This window comes from Oncorhynchus kisutch, linkage group LG1 (genome assembly GCF_002021735.2).
Source record: "Oncorhynchus kisutch isolate 150728-3 linkage group LG1, Okis_V2, whole genome shotgun sequence".
Lineage (NCBI taxonomy): Eukaryota > Metazoa > Chordata > Actinopteri > Salmoniformes > Salmonidae > Oncorhynchus > Oncorhynchus kisutch.
In genome coordinates, this window is record NC_034174.2 from 37,377,922 (window position 1) to 37,391,465 (window position 13,544).

At 44.3% G+C, this 13,544-nt stretch overlaps 1 protein-coding gene across 4 annotated transcripts in view; it reads right to left on the reverse strand.

The window, feature by feature from the left end:
* LOC109895151 (low-density lipoprotein receptor-related protein 1) overlaps positions 1-13,544 on the reverse strand; it is a 185,014-nt gene that overhangs the window by 51,704 nt on the left and 119,766 nt on the right. For all 4 annotated transcript variants that reach the window (XM_031823106.1, XM_031823091.1, XM_031823099.1 and 1 more), the window contains exons 23-30: positions 13,164-13,409; positions 11,477-11,674; positions 10,367-10,571; positions 9,978-10,142; positions 9,610-9,854; positions 8,937-9,068; positions 7,765-7,992; positions 7,327-7,501 (exon numbers count right to left, since the gene is read on the reverse strand). In XM_031823106.1, coding sequence (XP_031678966.1) covers positions 7,327-7,501; positions 7,765-7,992; positions 8,937-9,068; positions 9,610-9,854; positions 9,978-10,142; positions 10,367-10,571; positions 11,477-11,674; positions 13,164-13,409 — 1,594 coding nt within the window. The remainder of the gene's footprint in view (positions 1-7,326; positions 7,502-7,764; positions 7,993-8,936; positions 9,069-9,609; positions 9,855-9,977; positions 10,143-10,366; positions 10,572-11,476; positions 11,675-13,163; positions 13,410-13,544) is intronic.

Genomic DNA, 13,544 nt, shown 5'->3' on the forward strand with positions numbered 1-13,544 from the left:
TCACTGCATTCAAATTTAATGCCACATAAATGGCTTCTCTTTCTCTGAAATTCTCTCTCTCCCTCCCTCTCCCTGACAGAGGCATATGTAGGCTACACACAAAATTGGGCTGAAACAGACAAACTCATTAAAAAAAAAACACGTACAGAAAAACATGCAATCAGAATTCACAAATGAATTGGCCCACATGGAAAACTAGAAACATAGAAACTGTAAATGATGTGGTAACAGGACAAACAAATATTTCCATGACAGAATGAAAAATACATTTTGGACTGACCAATGTAGACATTTTGACGTGTAAGCTTTTGGACATCAGAGTAATGTTGAGGGAATCCTATTTCAGTCAGAATAATATACTTATATGATAAGATATACAAAACCTTGCATAGAGCCTATCCGACTGACAATCTCTTAGAAAAAATATTAACTATTGGAACCAAGACTGACTTCCCTAGTTAAATAAAGGTTAAATAAATTAAATCTGATTGTCTGTAAATATAAGTTAGGACATAAATGTTATAATATTAGTTAGATTAAAGAAGATATGCAAACATGTTTTTGGACAATTAGTTGTTTTTAGCTGCTTTGAGTTGTATTTCCTTGTACTCCTCCCTGAACCTATGGTGGTCTTATACATATTCTTACAGTAACTGACTGCACTACTGCTCAATCAGTAATCCTGCCTAGAAAATAGCTAAATGTTCTCCTGCCTCGGAGGCAAACCTAAAGCACAGTCATCTGAAGTAAATACATTTTTCCTAATTGTAACATAATCTACAATGAAGCATTGTTTCTCTACTAATTTCAAAAAGACTGCAGTGTTTAACTAGAAATGTTTCATGGAGTCTCATCTGTATTTGCCTTAGTTCTTAAAATAACCTTACGGTTCCGACTGGACTCACTGGACAGATGTAAATAACTGATATTGGCACAAGATGAAGGGAGTTTTGGAAAATAACGAACAAAATTACAGTTGTACACTAAATCAAGTATAAACTAATGTATAGGATGTATTATACAAGAGACAACATTCACAAATTCTACAGCACAACGGCAGAGTTATGTCTAAAGTGTAAAACTAACAATGACTCAATAGTTCATGCCTTCTGGGCGTGCTATGAAGTCAAAAAGTTATGGGCGGAGTTCAAAAGTTAGTTGTCAGAAGTTTTACAATGTAAATGTACTTTTAATTCGTCTAACTGCATATTTCAAGACATGGCATATCAGGGTGCGGGGAGATACCCAATGGGTTGGACAATATTATTTCCGTCACTTATTTTGAAGAAGCTATTACTTAAATACAGGAAGTCAAATGATACTCCAACGTTAAGAAAATGGAAGAATCAAATGATTTATAATTTTAATGTTTGGCAGCGAATACAGCATCGAGTCTTCTGGGTATGACCCTACAAGCTTGGCACACCTGTATTTGGGGACTTTCTCCAACTCTTCTCTGCAGATCCTTTCGATCTCTGTCAGGTTAGATGGGAAGTGTTGCTGCACAGCTATTTTCAGGTCTCTCCAGAGATGTAAGATCGGGGTCAAGTCCGGGCTCTGGCTGGGCCACTCAAGAACATTCAGAGACTTAACCTGAAGCCACTCCTGCGTTGTCTTGGCTGTGTGCTTAGGGTCATTGTCCTGTTGGAAGGTCCTGAGCTTTCTGGAGCAGGTTTTCATCAACAATCTCTCTGTACTTTGCTCCGTTCATCTTTCCCTCGATCCTGACTAGTCTCCCAGTTCCTGCCACTGAAAAACATCCCCACAGACTGATGCTGCCACCACCATGATTCAGCATAGGGATGGTGCCAGGTTTCTCCAGATGTGACGCTTGGCATTAAGACCAAATAGTTCAATATTGGTTTCATCAGACCAGAGAATCTTGTTTGTGCCTTTAAGCAAACTCCAAGCGAAAAACTTCCGTCTTTCCATTACCATAAAGGCCTTATTGGTGGAGTGCTGAAAAGATTGTTGTTCTTCTGGAAAATTCTCCACAGATGAGCTCTGTCAGAGTGACCATCAGGGTCTTGGTCACATCCCTGACCAAGGCCCTTCTCCTCAGATTGCTCAGTTTGGCCGGGTGGCCGGCTCTAGGAAAAGTCTTGGTGGTTCCAAACTTCTTCCATTTAATAATGATGAGGCCACTGTTCTTGGGGACCTTCAATGCTGCAGAAATGTTTTGGTACAATTCCCCAGATCTGTGCCTCAGCACAATCCTGTCACGGAGCTCTACAGACAATTCCTTCAACCTCATGGCTTGGTTTTTGCTCTGACATGCACGGTCAACTGTGGGACCTTAAATAGACAGGTGTGTGCCTTTCCAAATCATGTCCAATCAATTGAATTTACCACAGGTGGACTCCAATGAAGTTGTAGAAACATCTCAAGGATGATCAATGGAAACAGGATGCACCTGAGCTCAATTTCAAGTCTCATAGTGAAGGGTCTGAATACTTACGTAAATAAGGTATCCGTTTTTAATTTTTAATACATTTGCCAAAAAAAAAACCCCAAAAAAACAGTTTTCGCTTTGTCATTATGGGGTATTGTGATGAATTACATTTATTTAATCCATTTTAGAATAAGGCTGACGTAAAACAAATGTGGAAAAAGTCAAGGGGTCTAAATTGTTTTTTATTATTATTATTTGTTTTTTTAGGGGTAGATCAGCTTTAGTGTTGCAGATATTGTGGCTTCCATCAATGTTATAACAATATCAGTCAAATGTTGACACCTTCTCATTCCAGGGTTTTTCTTTATTTGGACTATTTTCTACATTGTAGAATAATAGTGAAGACATCAACGCATATGGAATCATGTAGTAACCAAAACAATTGTTAAACAGATTCTTCAAAGTAGCCACCCTTTGCCTTGACAGCTTTGCACACTCTTGACATTCTCTCAACCAGCTTCATGAAGTAGTCACCTGGAATGCACTTCAAGAACAGCTCAAATAAGCAAAGAGAAATTACAGTCCATCATTCCTAAGACATGAAGGCCAGTCAATATTGAACATTTCAAGAACTTAGAACGTTTCTTCGAGTGCAGTGGCAAAAACCATCAAGCGCTATGATGAAACTGGCTCTCATGATGACCGCCACAGGAAAGGAAGACCCAGAGTTACCTCTGCTGCAAAGTTCATTAGAGTTACCAGCCTCTGAAATTGCAGCCCAAATAAATGCTTCAGAATTCAAGTAACAGACACGTCTCAACATCAACTGTTCAGAGCAGTCTGCGTGAATCAGACGTTCATGGTCGAATTGCTTAAAATAAACCACTACTAAATGACACCAATAAGAAGAAGAGACTTGCTTGGGCCAAGAAACACAAACAATGGACATTAAACCGGTGGGAATCTGTCCTTTGGTCTGCTGAGTTCAAATTTCAGATTTTTGGTTGCAACGCATGATCTCCACATGTATGGTTCCCACCGTGAAGCATGGAGGTGAAGGTGTGATGGTGCTTTGCTGACACGGTCTGTGATTTATTTAGAATTCAAGGCACACTTAACCAGCATGGCTACCACACCATTCTGCAGCGATACCCCATCCCATCTGGTTTGCTCTTAGTGGGACTATCATTTGTTTTTCAACAGGACAATGACCCAACACAGCCTGGAGGTGTGTAAGGGCTATTTGACCAAGAGGGAGAGTGATGGAGTGCTGCATCAGATGACCTGGCCTACACAATCACCCGACCTCAAGCAAAGTGGAGGAAAAGCAGCCAACAAGTGCTCAGCATATGTGGGAACTCCTTCAAGACTGTTCAAAAAGCATTCCAAGTGAAGCTGGTTGAGAGAATGCCAAGAGTGTGCAAAGCTGTCATCAAGGCTATTTGAAGAATCTCAAATATAAAATATTTGATTTTTTTGCTTACTACATGATTCCATGTGTGTTATTTCATAGTTTTGATGTCTTCACTATTATTCTACAATGTAGAAAATAGTAAATAAATAAAAACCCTTGAATGAGTAAGTGTTCTAAAACTTTTGACCGGTAGGGTATATATATATATTGTTTAATATATTTTCCTTTATTATATTCCCCTAACCCTACCACCCCTTCCTTAATTGGAGTAAACTAATCGACAACAACACCTAGGGGCCTCTACTTCCAGCTTATACACTATATACATTTCACAAACACAGTATATTTTGTTTGTGTTTAGTCCCATGAGCCTTCAGCTACCTTCAACTCCTCCCATCTTTCTCTGAAGACCATCCAGTTTAGATTTTTATTTGCTATATATTTTTCACTGTGCTGTTTCACAAATGTTCTGAACCTTTTACAGACACAGTATAATTTTACATGAGTTCTTGTTTGTCCCACCCTTCAGCTCCACTCAACCCCTCCCATCTGTTCGCCATACATTTTTCAAGTACGCTGTGATGTTTCAAAGGTTCTGAACCTTTCTATTCTCATAGTTCCTACAGAATGTAAATGAAAAATAAACATTTTTGCTACGAGTATTATTATATTACTGATCGATTGACTATGACTTTTTACATCACAGCTCCAGGTAAATATTGTAATTCTTCAGACATTCCTGAACCTGCGACCAAAAACAAGCTTTGGACAGTACCAAAACAAATTATCTAATGATGGTCTCTTCGCAGCTAAATCTGCAGAGCTGGGATGGTTGTATCCCCCATATAACATTCTATTGGTTGCACGAAATTTGTATAATAATTTTAATTGAAAAACTCAAAGTTCTGAATCCAGTGTTGTTTTGTGTATCAGTTCATGTGCCATGGAATCTGTACATCAAAAATCTCTACCCAACTATATGGCACAGCTGTCAATTTTTTGGTCCTTAAATGAAACTGGTAGACTTATATTTATCACAATTTTCTTTAACCAATTTGAGTCTTCAATAGAGGCCCACTAGACAAGTTCCTTACTTTTCCCCCTTCCACTTACCTCTTCCATTTGTGCGGTAATGCTGCAATTAGTTGGTTGTAACTTTGATTTCAGCAGACATTTCCATATATTTTTGTTAGCTGTATGTGTTACATAACTCCACCATATATTATTTTTTTTTTTTAGAAATTAGTATATTTGAGTTTAACCACAATATTCTTTGTAATATTTGTTCTGTCTTTTCTGGTGGATTAAACAAAAAAATGGTCAGGGAGGTGACCAAGAACCCGATGGTCACTCTGACAGAGCTCTAGAGTTCCTCTGTGGAGATGGTTGTCCTTCTGGAAGATTCTCCCATCTCTGCAGCACTCCACCAATCAGGTTGTTATGGTAGAGTGGCCAGACGAAAGACACTCCTCAGGTAAAAGGCACATGACAGCCCACCTGGAGTTCGATTGAACTCTTTGGCCTTAATGCCAAGTGTCACGTCTGGAGGAAACCTGGCACCATCCCTACGGTGAAGCATAGTGGTGGCAGCATCATGCTGTTGGGATGTTTTTCAGCAGCAGGGACTGGGAGACTAGTCAGGATCGAGGGAAAGATGAACTGAGCAAAGTCCAGCGCGATCCTTGATAAAAACCTGCTCCAGAGTGCTCAGGATCCCAGACGGGGGTGAAAGTTCACCTTCCAACAGGAAAATGACCCTACGCACACAGCCAAGACAGCACAGGAGTGGCTTCAGGACAAGTCTCTGAATGTCCTTGAGTGGCCCAGCCAGAGCCCGGACTTGAACCCGATCGAACATCTCTGTAGAGACCTGAATATAGCTGTGCAGCGACACTCCCCATCTAACCCGACAGAGCTTGAGAGGATCTACAAATAAGAATGGGAGAAATTCCCCAAATACAGGTGTGCCAAGCTTGTAGCGTCATACCCAGAAGACTCGAGGCTGTAATCACTGCCAAAGGATCTTCAACAAAGTACAAGGGTCTGAATACTTATGTTAATGTCATATTTCAGTTGTGTTTTATTTTAAATTTGCACAAATTTCTAAACCTGGTTTTGCTTTGTCATTATGGGGTATTGTGTGTAGATTCATTAGGGGGGGACTATTGAATCCATTTTAGAATAAGGCTGTAACGTAACAAAATGTGGAAAGAGTCAAATGGTCTCAATACTTTCCGAATGCATTGTATACAGTATATCAATTCCAGTTGTACTTTATCAAAACCTTTTGTCTATTGCTATTGTCTATTTATGTCTCTGTTTATTGAAAAAACAAGAAAAATGTATGCAATCAAAGACAGCACACACACACACACTTGGATGTGATGCCTGCCTAAAAAAATATAGGGCGATTCATGTGCATTTGTGATTGCTTTAGCATGTGTGTCACTATTTCAATCAAGGAGGTACTTAAACCCCCCCCCCCCCACTTCCACCACACCCTGCATTTGTTTAGGTATCATGCGTTTGAATACAGTTCCTGCAAACAATTTAAACATCCCAGTCTCTCCCCTTATCCCCCTTTTCCCAGCCCCCTCCTCTCCTGGACTCATTATAGGCAGTGTGTGTGTGGGGGGGGGGGGGGGGGGGGAGACAGCATCTGCTTCTGGTTTTTCCCCCATGCCAGCAGCTAAGCCCAGATCGGAAACATTCCTCAGCTTAAGTAAGTCTCTCAGAAAACAGAGAAAGGACAAAAAAGGCAGAGGCATTCTCAAAGATAATATCCCCTCCGCATCCGCCCCACACATACTCACAAACACACTCAGACAAAGAAGAGCACTCTTACACACACACACACACACACACACACACACACACACACACACACACACACAGAGATAAAAACACAAACAAGAAATGTCTGTTAGTGATCTTAGGAGCGGATGTATGCCTGCTGAGCTTTTGTCTCTTTAAAGACCAAAAGACAGAGAAAGAGAGAAAAACAGAAAAAAGGTTTTAGAGGGAAGTAAATTGAGGCAAGAGAGCGAGAGCGAGCGAGTGAGAGAGAGAGAGAAAAATTGAGACACAGAGATCGGCCAGTGTGTGACAGTGTGTAAATAATGTATGGCTTTCAGCACAGAAACCATCTGTTGAGAAAGAGGAAAGGGAGAGAGAGAGAGATAACAAGGGATAGATGAAAAGGGAGAGATGAGAGAGGAATTAGAGTCCCTTCTAGAGCAGGAGAGCTGGCTGCTCTTTGCTAGAGGTCAGCCACGATCTAAACTACCCTGCCTATCATGGCAGACTTCTAGCTGTGGGGAGCCTGCCTGACAGTCAGACGGTCTGTGTGTGTGTGTGTGTGTGTGTGTGTGTGTGTGTGTGTATGCATATATGTGTGTGTGTGTGTATGCATGTATGTGTGTTAGAGGTGAAAGCAGTAGGGTGTCTGACAGCCATTTCTTAACGCTGCATTGATCTCAGTCAAACAGCTTTATCATGTCTGTGTGTCTGTTCTACTTACCCCAGTATGGGGTGCAGCACCAGACAGTGAGGTTTATCCAGGCCCTGGATGACAGCGTTCTTAAATGATCCATCCAGTCTGGCCACATTGATCTGCTTCTTATTGGCATCATAGCTAGTCCAGAACAGGTTCCTAGACACCCAGTCTACTGCCAGACCATGGGCGTTGGGCAGGTCTAGGGAAAGACAAAGTTATCCAAGAGACAACGCAAAAATATTAAATGTTCATTAAATGACATGCGTTTCCCTACCCTGTACGAGGTCTTCGAACAAGGAGACCCACAAATATGTAGGTTTCTAATTTGAATTAACTACCCCTCAATGCTAAACTAATTAAATGACAGATTTTTGGACTCATTGATTGACTCATTCTGTGTAAACTAGCTATTTGACTATTTCAACCAAAGCAGGGTAGATATTCCCACAGTAAATTCCCTACCAGCAGACACCACAGTCTCCACTCCAGTGCCGTTGATGAAGGCTCTCTTGATGGTCTGGGTTCGGACGTCTGACCAGTAGATCCGGTGCTCCACGGCATCATAGTCCACCACGGTCACGTTGTCTATGTCTGGCACGGTGAAGGAGATGATGTAGTTATAGTAGGGGTTGTCTATGTCCACTCCCCTGATCTCTATCTGACGGGCATACAGCAGGAACTGACGGGACTCTGGAGAGGGAGAGAAGGACATGACATATTAAGGAGCGAGGAGAGGAGAGTTAGGGAGGGTTGGGTTTGGGGAGAAATGGTGAGTATGTACGGCTTCTATTCGATCGAACGAACGGACATACAGCAGGGACTGACTGGAAGAAAAGGGGTTCAATTGTGATGGAGTGTGTGTGCGAGCACGCGTGCTAGCGAGTATGTGTGCGAAATGTCTTTGCCACTTAAGAGTCCACTTAATACAATCTGCCACAATAACAAGCAGTCAGGAGTGAGGCGTGTATGTTAACTGATTGTACTTGGCTCTTCTCAGCCTGTCTAGATCAGATAGCCCAGGCATGTGTGTATACTCTAGGTAGTGAATGAGGGAGAGTTGTGGCTGATGCCAGCTTTAAACAGTGGGCCTCTCCATTCCTTTACGCCACAGATAATAGAAACTGCTCCCCTGAATACGAAACACACGCATACAGACGCACACACCCTTTCACTTTAGAGACAAGGCCTAAACCCCTCAAACTCTCTTGGCGTCACAAGTGACAGAATCCAGGAGATAATCCTGACTGTTTGTGGACTGTGACACAAAGCCAATGGGGGGGGGGGGGGGGTGATCCCACTCATGAGGGATGTTTGTTCCCTCTAGCCCCCCTGTGGTTAGAATAAACCTCTGTACGTGGGTACTGGAGAAGAGACCGGTCTCTGAATCACACACACCATGAATCCCACCTCTCTGCCAAGCCAAGCACAGAGAAGGAGACAATCTGCCAGCTCAGGGGAGGAGGAAGAGTGTGTGGGGGGGTGGAAGAGACGTGTGTGTGTGTGTGTGTGTGTGTGTGTTTGTGTGTGTGTGTGTGTAGGAGCAGCGGTTTTGTTTGTCCACCTGTTCCAGGTGTTCGATTGATTGTATGTGTGTGTGTGTACGTGCGCGTGTGTGTGTGTTAAGGTGTGTTTACCATAGCAAGTGTGTTTGTCGGCTCCCAGCTTCATGAGATGAGGGCAGGCACAGGAGAAGGTCTGGTTGTAGTTGATGAGACACAGGTGAGAACAGGGACCTGTGCCATTGTTAGCTGCACACGGATTAGGAGCTGTGGAGAAAAAGAGCGAGAGGGCGGGGATAGAGACAGTGGTAAAGAGAGAAAGAGGTAGAGCGTAAGCACAAGGAAAATGGAGGGTGGTAGAGAAAGACATGAGAAGAGAAGGGAGAGCGAATGAGAGGGGGAAAAGGAATTGGTAGAGAAGCGATAAGAGGGCGAAATGGAATGCGAAAGACGAGGAGAAAGAGAGAAGGAAAATGTGAGGAAAGGATAAGTGAGGGGACGAGAGAAGGAAAGGGAAGGAGGGAGGAAAATATCAATTACAATCATCCAGTATGTGCATATAAAACAGCTCTTACCACTCAGGCAGCAGGCCTATCTGTCTCATCCATAAATGGATGGTTTTCTGAGCATGGCCATTTTGAGGTGAGCGGTTGTGACAGGGGAGGCCAGATGCCACTACCCTCCTGAATGACACATGGACTTAGAGAAGCTGTCAATCAAAGTGGCCACTCTGACTCGGGACACTGTCAATTCAAAGTAGCTAACCTCTTTTAAACACCAAGTTTGTTAGCAGGTGTGTGTGTCTTACCTTGGGGCTGTCTGGAAGGATGGTAGACCTGCAGGTCAAAAGGTTGTGTGTTGGTTCTCTGGACCACGGTTACGTTGTTACCGGTCCACTTATTAGCCTTGGCCAGCGTGTTGGTCCTCCAGTCCGTCCAGTAAACCTCTCCCCCGTACATAGTGACTGCGAATGGGTGCGACAGGTATTCGTGTCCCCTCAGCACCTCGATCAGGCCGGAACCATCGTATTTGGCTGAGTAAATAGCATCAGACCTGGAGGATGGATGGAAGACAACACAATACAGTGACTTATGACAGCCTTGGGTGCGAAGCCTATGTACTAATATATATGTGTGTGTGTGTGTGTGTGTGTGTACACTATGTCCTCTCTCTGACCTGGCGTCGATCCACAGGATGCGTAGCTCCAGGTAGTCTACAGTGAGTCCGTTGGGCCAGCCCCCATTTCCTGTCTCCTTATGGATGGTCCTCCTTCCCTCGCCACTCATGGAAGCTGCCTCGATCCTTGGCATACTGGCATCCCAGTCCGTCCAAAACAGAATCCTACAGAAATAAGGATGGTCCAGTAAACCCAATAAAACAAAAACCAATGACTGAAATCAAGACTCAGTTTTAAGCCGTGTGTATACTCATTCCTAGCCTGGTCCCAGATGGGTTTGTGCTGCCTTTCCAACTCCTATGGTCATTGTCAACATAAGAGTTAGCAATACAGCACCAACAGATCTGGGACCAGGCTAACCCATTCCCAGCACTGTGCTGGTTCTCACCCGTAGCGGGGGTCCAGGGCGATGGCCCGAGGGTGCTCCACCTCCCCAGCCAGCAGAGTGGTCCTCATGGTTCCGTCCAGCTTGGCCACTTCTATCTGGTCCAGGTTACTCTCCACCCAGTAGATGTTCCCTGCTATCCAGTCCACCGCCAGACCCTCTGGAGTAGCCAGGCCATACTGGATCACCACGTCAAAACTAGTCAGAGCTGGGGCAGGGAGGGAGGGAGAGGTTGTGGTTCATTGGATTGTGAAGCTTTGCTGTGATCGTTTACCCTTTTCTGTAGAACTATTCAATTTTTGTCATTAAAAAGTTGTCAAAGTGTCTTACCAGTACCATGAACATCAATCACACAGCGACAGTTTCTAATGCCAATGCAGCCCCAGCGTATCTAATAATGCCACCTACACAGCCACGACTCTCCCTACGACTGACAGGATACATTCTACTCCGGTTTGAGCCTAAGCAAACAACATGACGTGAGGCGCCAGTGAAAATAAAAGAAGCGAGGAGAAGAAACTATTATTTTCATCCCCCTCTCTCACCCATTCATTTTCCCATTACAGGTCCCTAATCAGAGAGAACGGCCTAATTATTAGTCATTATCCTGACTGGAGTAGACACACACACACACACACACCTTATGCTTCCCACTGTAATGAATGGGCCTCTTCTGCTCTGTAGATTGACTTTGATTGATTGGTTTTGCATTTTTGAAGGTAGCGGTTTAGTTTTGATTGATTGGCTTTGCCTGTTTGGAAGGTGACAGTGTGGGTTTGATTGATTTGTTTTGTCTTTCGGCGTGGAGCTGGACCATCTGCTTTGTTATTTACCAGCTGCTTCCCCTCGGCAGCTATAGGCCTGCACAGCACAGTACTACTATTCCCAGAATTCCCCACTGTGAAGGCAATTGGGAAATCATAGAAGTTGGGGTACTCCACTAAAGACAAAGAAGTGTGCTGTTGGTCTCAATGACTATACACAAACGAGAGGTAAAAAGTGGAGAAATCCAAAGCATACCTTTCACTATAGTGAGTGTGCATGAATGTGATAGTGGACCTGAATGAGGACAGAGTCTGTATACATTATGCGTGTGTAGTAAAAGACACTCACCTCCGTTCTCGGACAGTTTGCCGCGGTAGATCTTGTCCTCCACCACGTCGGTCCAGTAGAGAGCATTCTCGGCGAGGTGGAAGTCCAGGGCGATGGTGTTCCTCAGGCCAGGCACCAGCACGCTGAACTCTCCCTTGTTCAGGTCGATACGTCGGATCTCATGGCGGTTGGAGAAGATGATGAAGGGTTTGAAGGGATCTGAGGTGAAGACAGGAGATTACATAATCATTGTGATGTACTGGTGCCGGTTGGTGGCAGCGGTGGGATCCCTGCATCTATTTTGCACCCAGTGCATCCTGGGTAATGTAGTAAGAAAAAGCTGTAAATCGAGGAATGTTTCCTCCCAAGGCTTGATTATAAGGGTGTTGGGTCCTGGTTTCAACTTATTCAACGTAGAAATGAACAGCTTTAACAGTAAATGCCTTCCATTATTTCAGTTTGCCTGGTCATGACTAAAATCCAGTAACTAAACAATACTGTGGCTCCCCATTAGTCGTTGGCTGTTAGGAACCTGAATACAACCATGGTAGTGTGACGCACACACAGTGCTATGTGGCTAAATGAAAGAGGAACGTAGTTAGGAACCCTGTCTAATCCCTGGTAATTAAAAGCCTGTATGTATTAAATGGAGGAGAGTTATCTCCGGACGACAGACAGTGTGATGAATGGTTGTGTGTGTGTGTGTGTGTGTGTGTGTGTGTGTGTGTGTGTGTGTGTGTGTGTGTGTGTGTGTGTGTGTGTGTGTGTGTGTGTGTGTGTGTGTGTGTGTGTGTGTGTAACTCAGACTGTTGCTGTGGGTGCAGGGCTGAATTATATGCAGCTTTATTTGAGTCAGTGGCTAGTTTCTGTGAGGAGGTTAGAGCCTTGAGTATGTATGTGGGTAACAGTGTTCTCCATTACATTGATTGAGTTTCCCCTATCCCTTCCTCTTATTCTTGCTATATTTATCCCTCCTCCTTTTCCCCTTTACAAGTTCCCCAACTCTCCTCAATCTACCTCCTCTTCTTTGTTGTTAGTCTTCTACTCTACTCATCTCCTTATTCCTTTCTCTCTATCCAACTCACAGCTAGAAGCCCCCCCCCCCCCCCCCCCAACTATTCTCATGTCCCCGTTTCGATTTTCTGCTCTCCCTCTCCTCCTTCTGTTCTTCAATCCCTCGTCTCCCCTCCAGCTCTCTTCTCATCCTCATGTGAACACCGCCTCTAGCCTCCTGCCTCCTCTCCCACCCTCTGTTTATTGTCCAGAGCGGTGGTATCAGCTCACAGTCACAGTTTGGTGGAACCACTGAAACCACCCAGCTTCCTGCCAATACGCCTCATCCTCTCTCTCCTACTCACTCACCTCATTTGCACTCTCTATCGCCTGAACAAAAACCACAATGCTTCCTGGAAATGTACTGTAGTTTCCTTTTCCTTCCCTTGCGGATCCTAAACCCCAATCCCCTCTCTCACTTTGACTCTCCCCACATCCATCATGTTGACACACATCACCCTCTGTGCCAGTGTCTTTCATTCTCATAATCCTTAGAATCTCTCCGTTCTCTCCCATTTCACTCCAAACCACCATATCCCCCTCTTCTTCTCTCCTTCCCAGTTTCCCACCCTTTAACCTCCCCTGCTCTTCCATTCCCTCTTTCTCTCCAAGCCTCCCATCACCCTCTCCATCTCCTCCAACCCACCCTCCTCACCAGTGCTCTTGCAGTTCTCCTGATCAGGCTCCAGCTCCCAACCCTCGTAGCAGGAACACTTGACACTGAACTTGTCCTGCTCACAGCGCTGGCTACACTTGAGGTGTTTGGCGCAGAAACTCTGGATCTGACAGGTCTTGTTGTTGGAGTCCAGCTCCATGCCCAGAGGGCAGGAACACACCACGCCCTCCCCGGGGGCTACTGTACAGTTATGGCTGCAGTCACCGTTATCCAGCGAGCACAGATCTGCAGGGAAAGAGAGGGATGGGTGTTACGGGAGGAGGTGACACTGAACAAAAACAATGGGCCAACACTCTTCTAGAGCTCTCTCTCATGCGGAATACACAACAATGACATAACAGGCATCATAAACAGTCACGA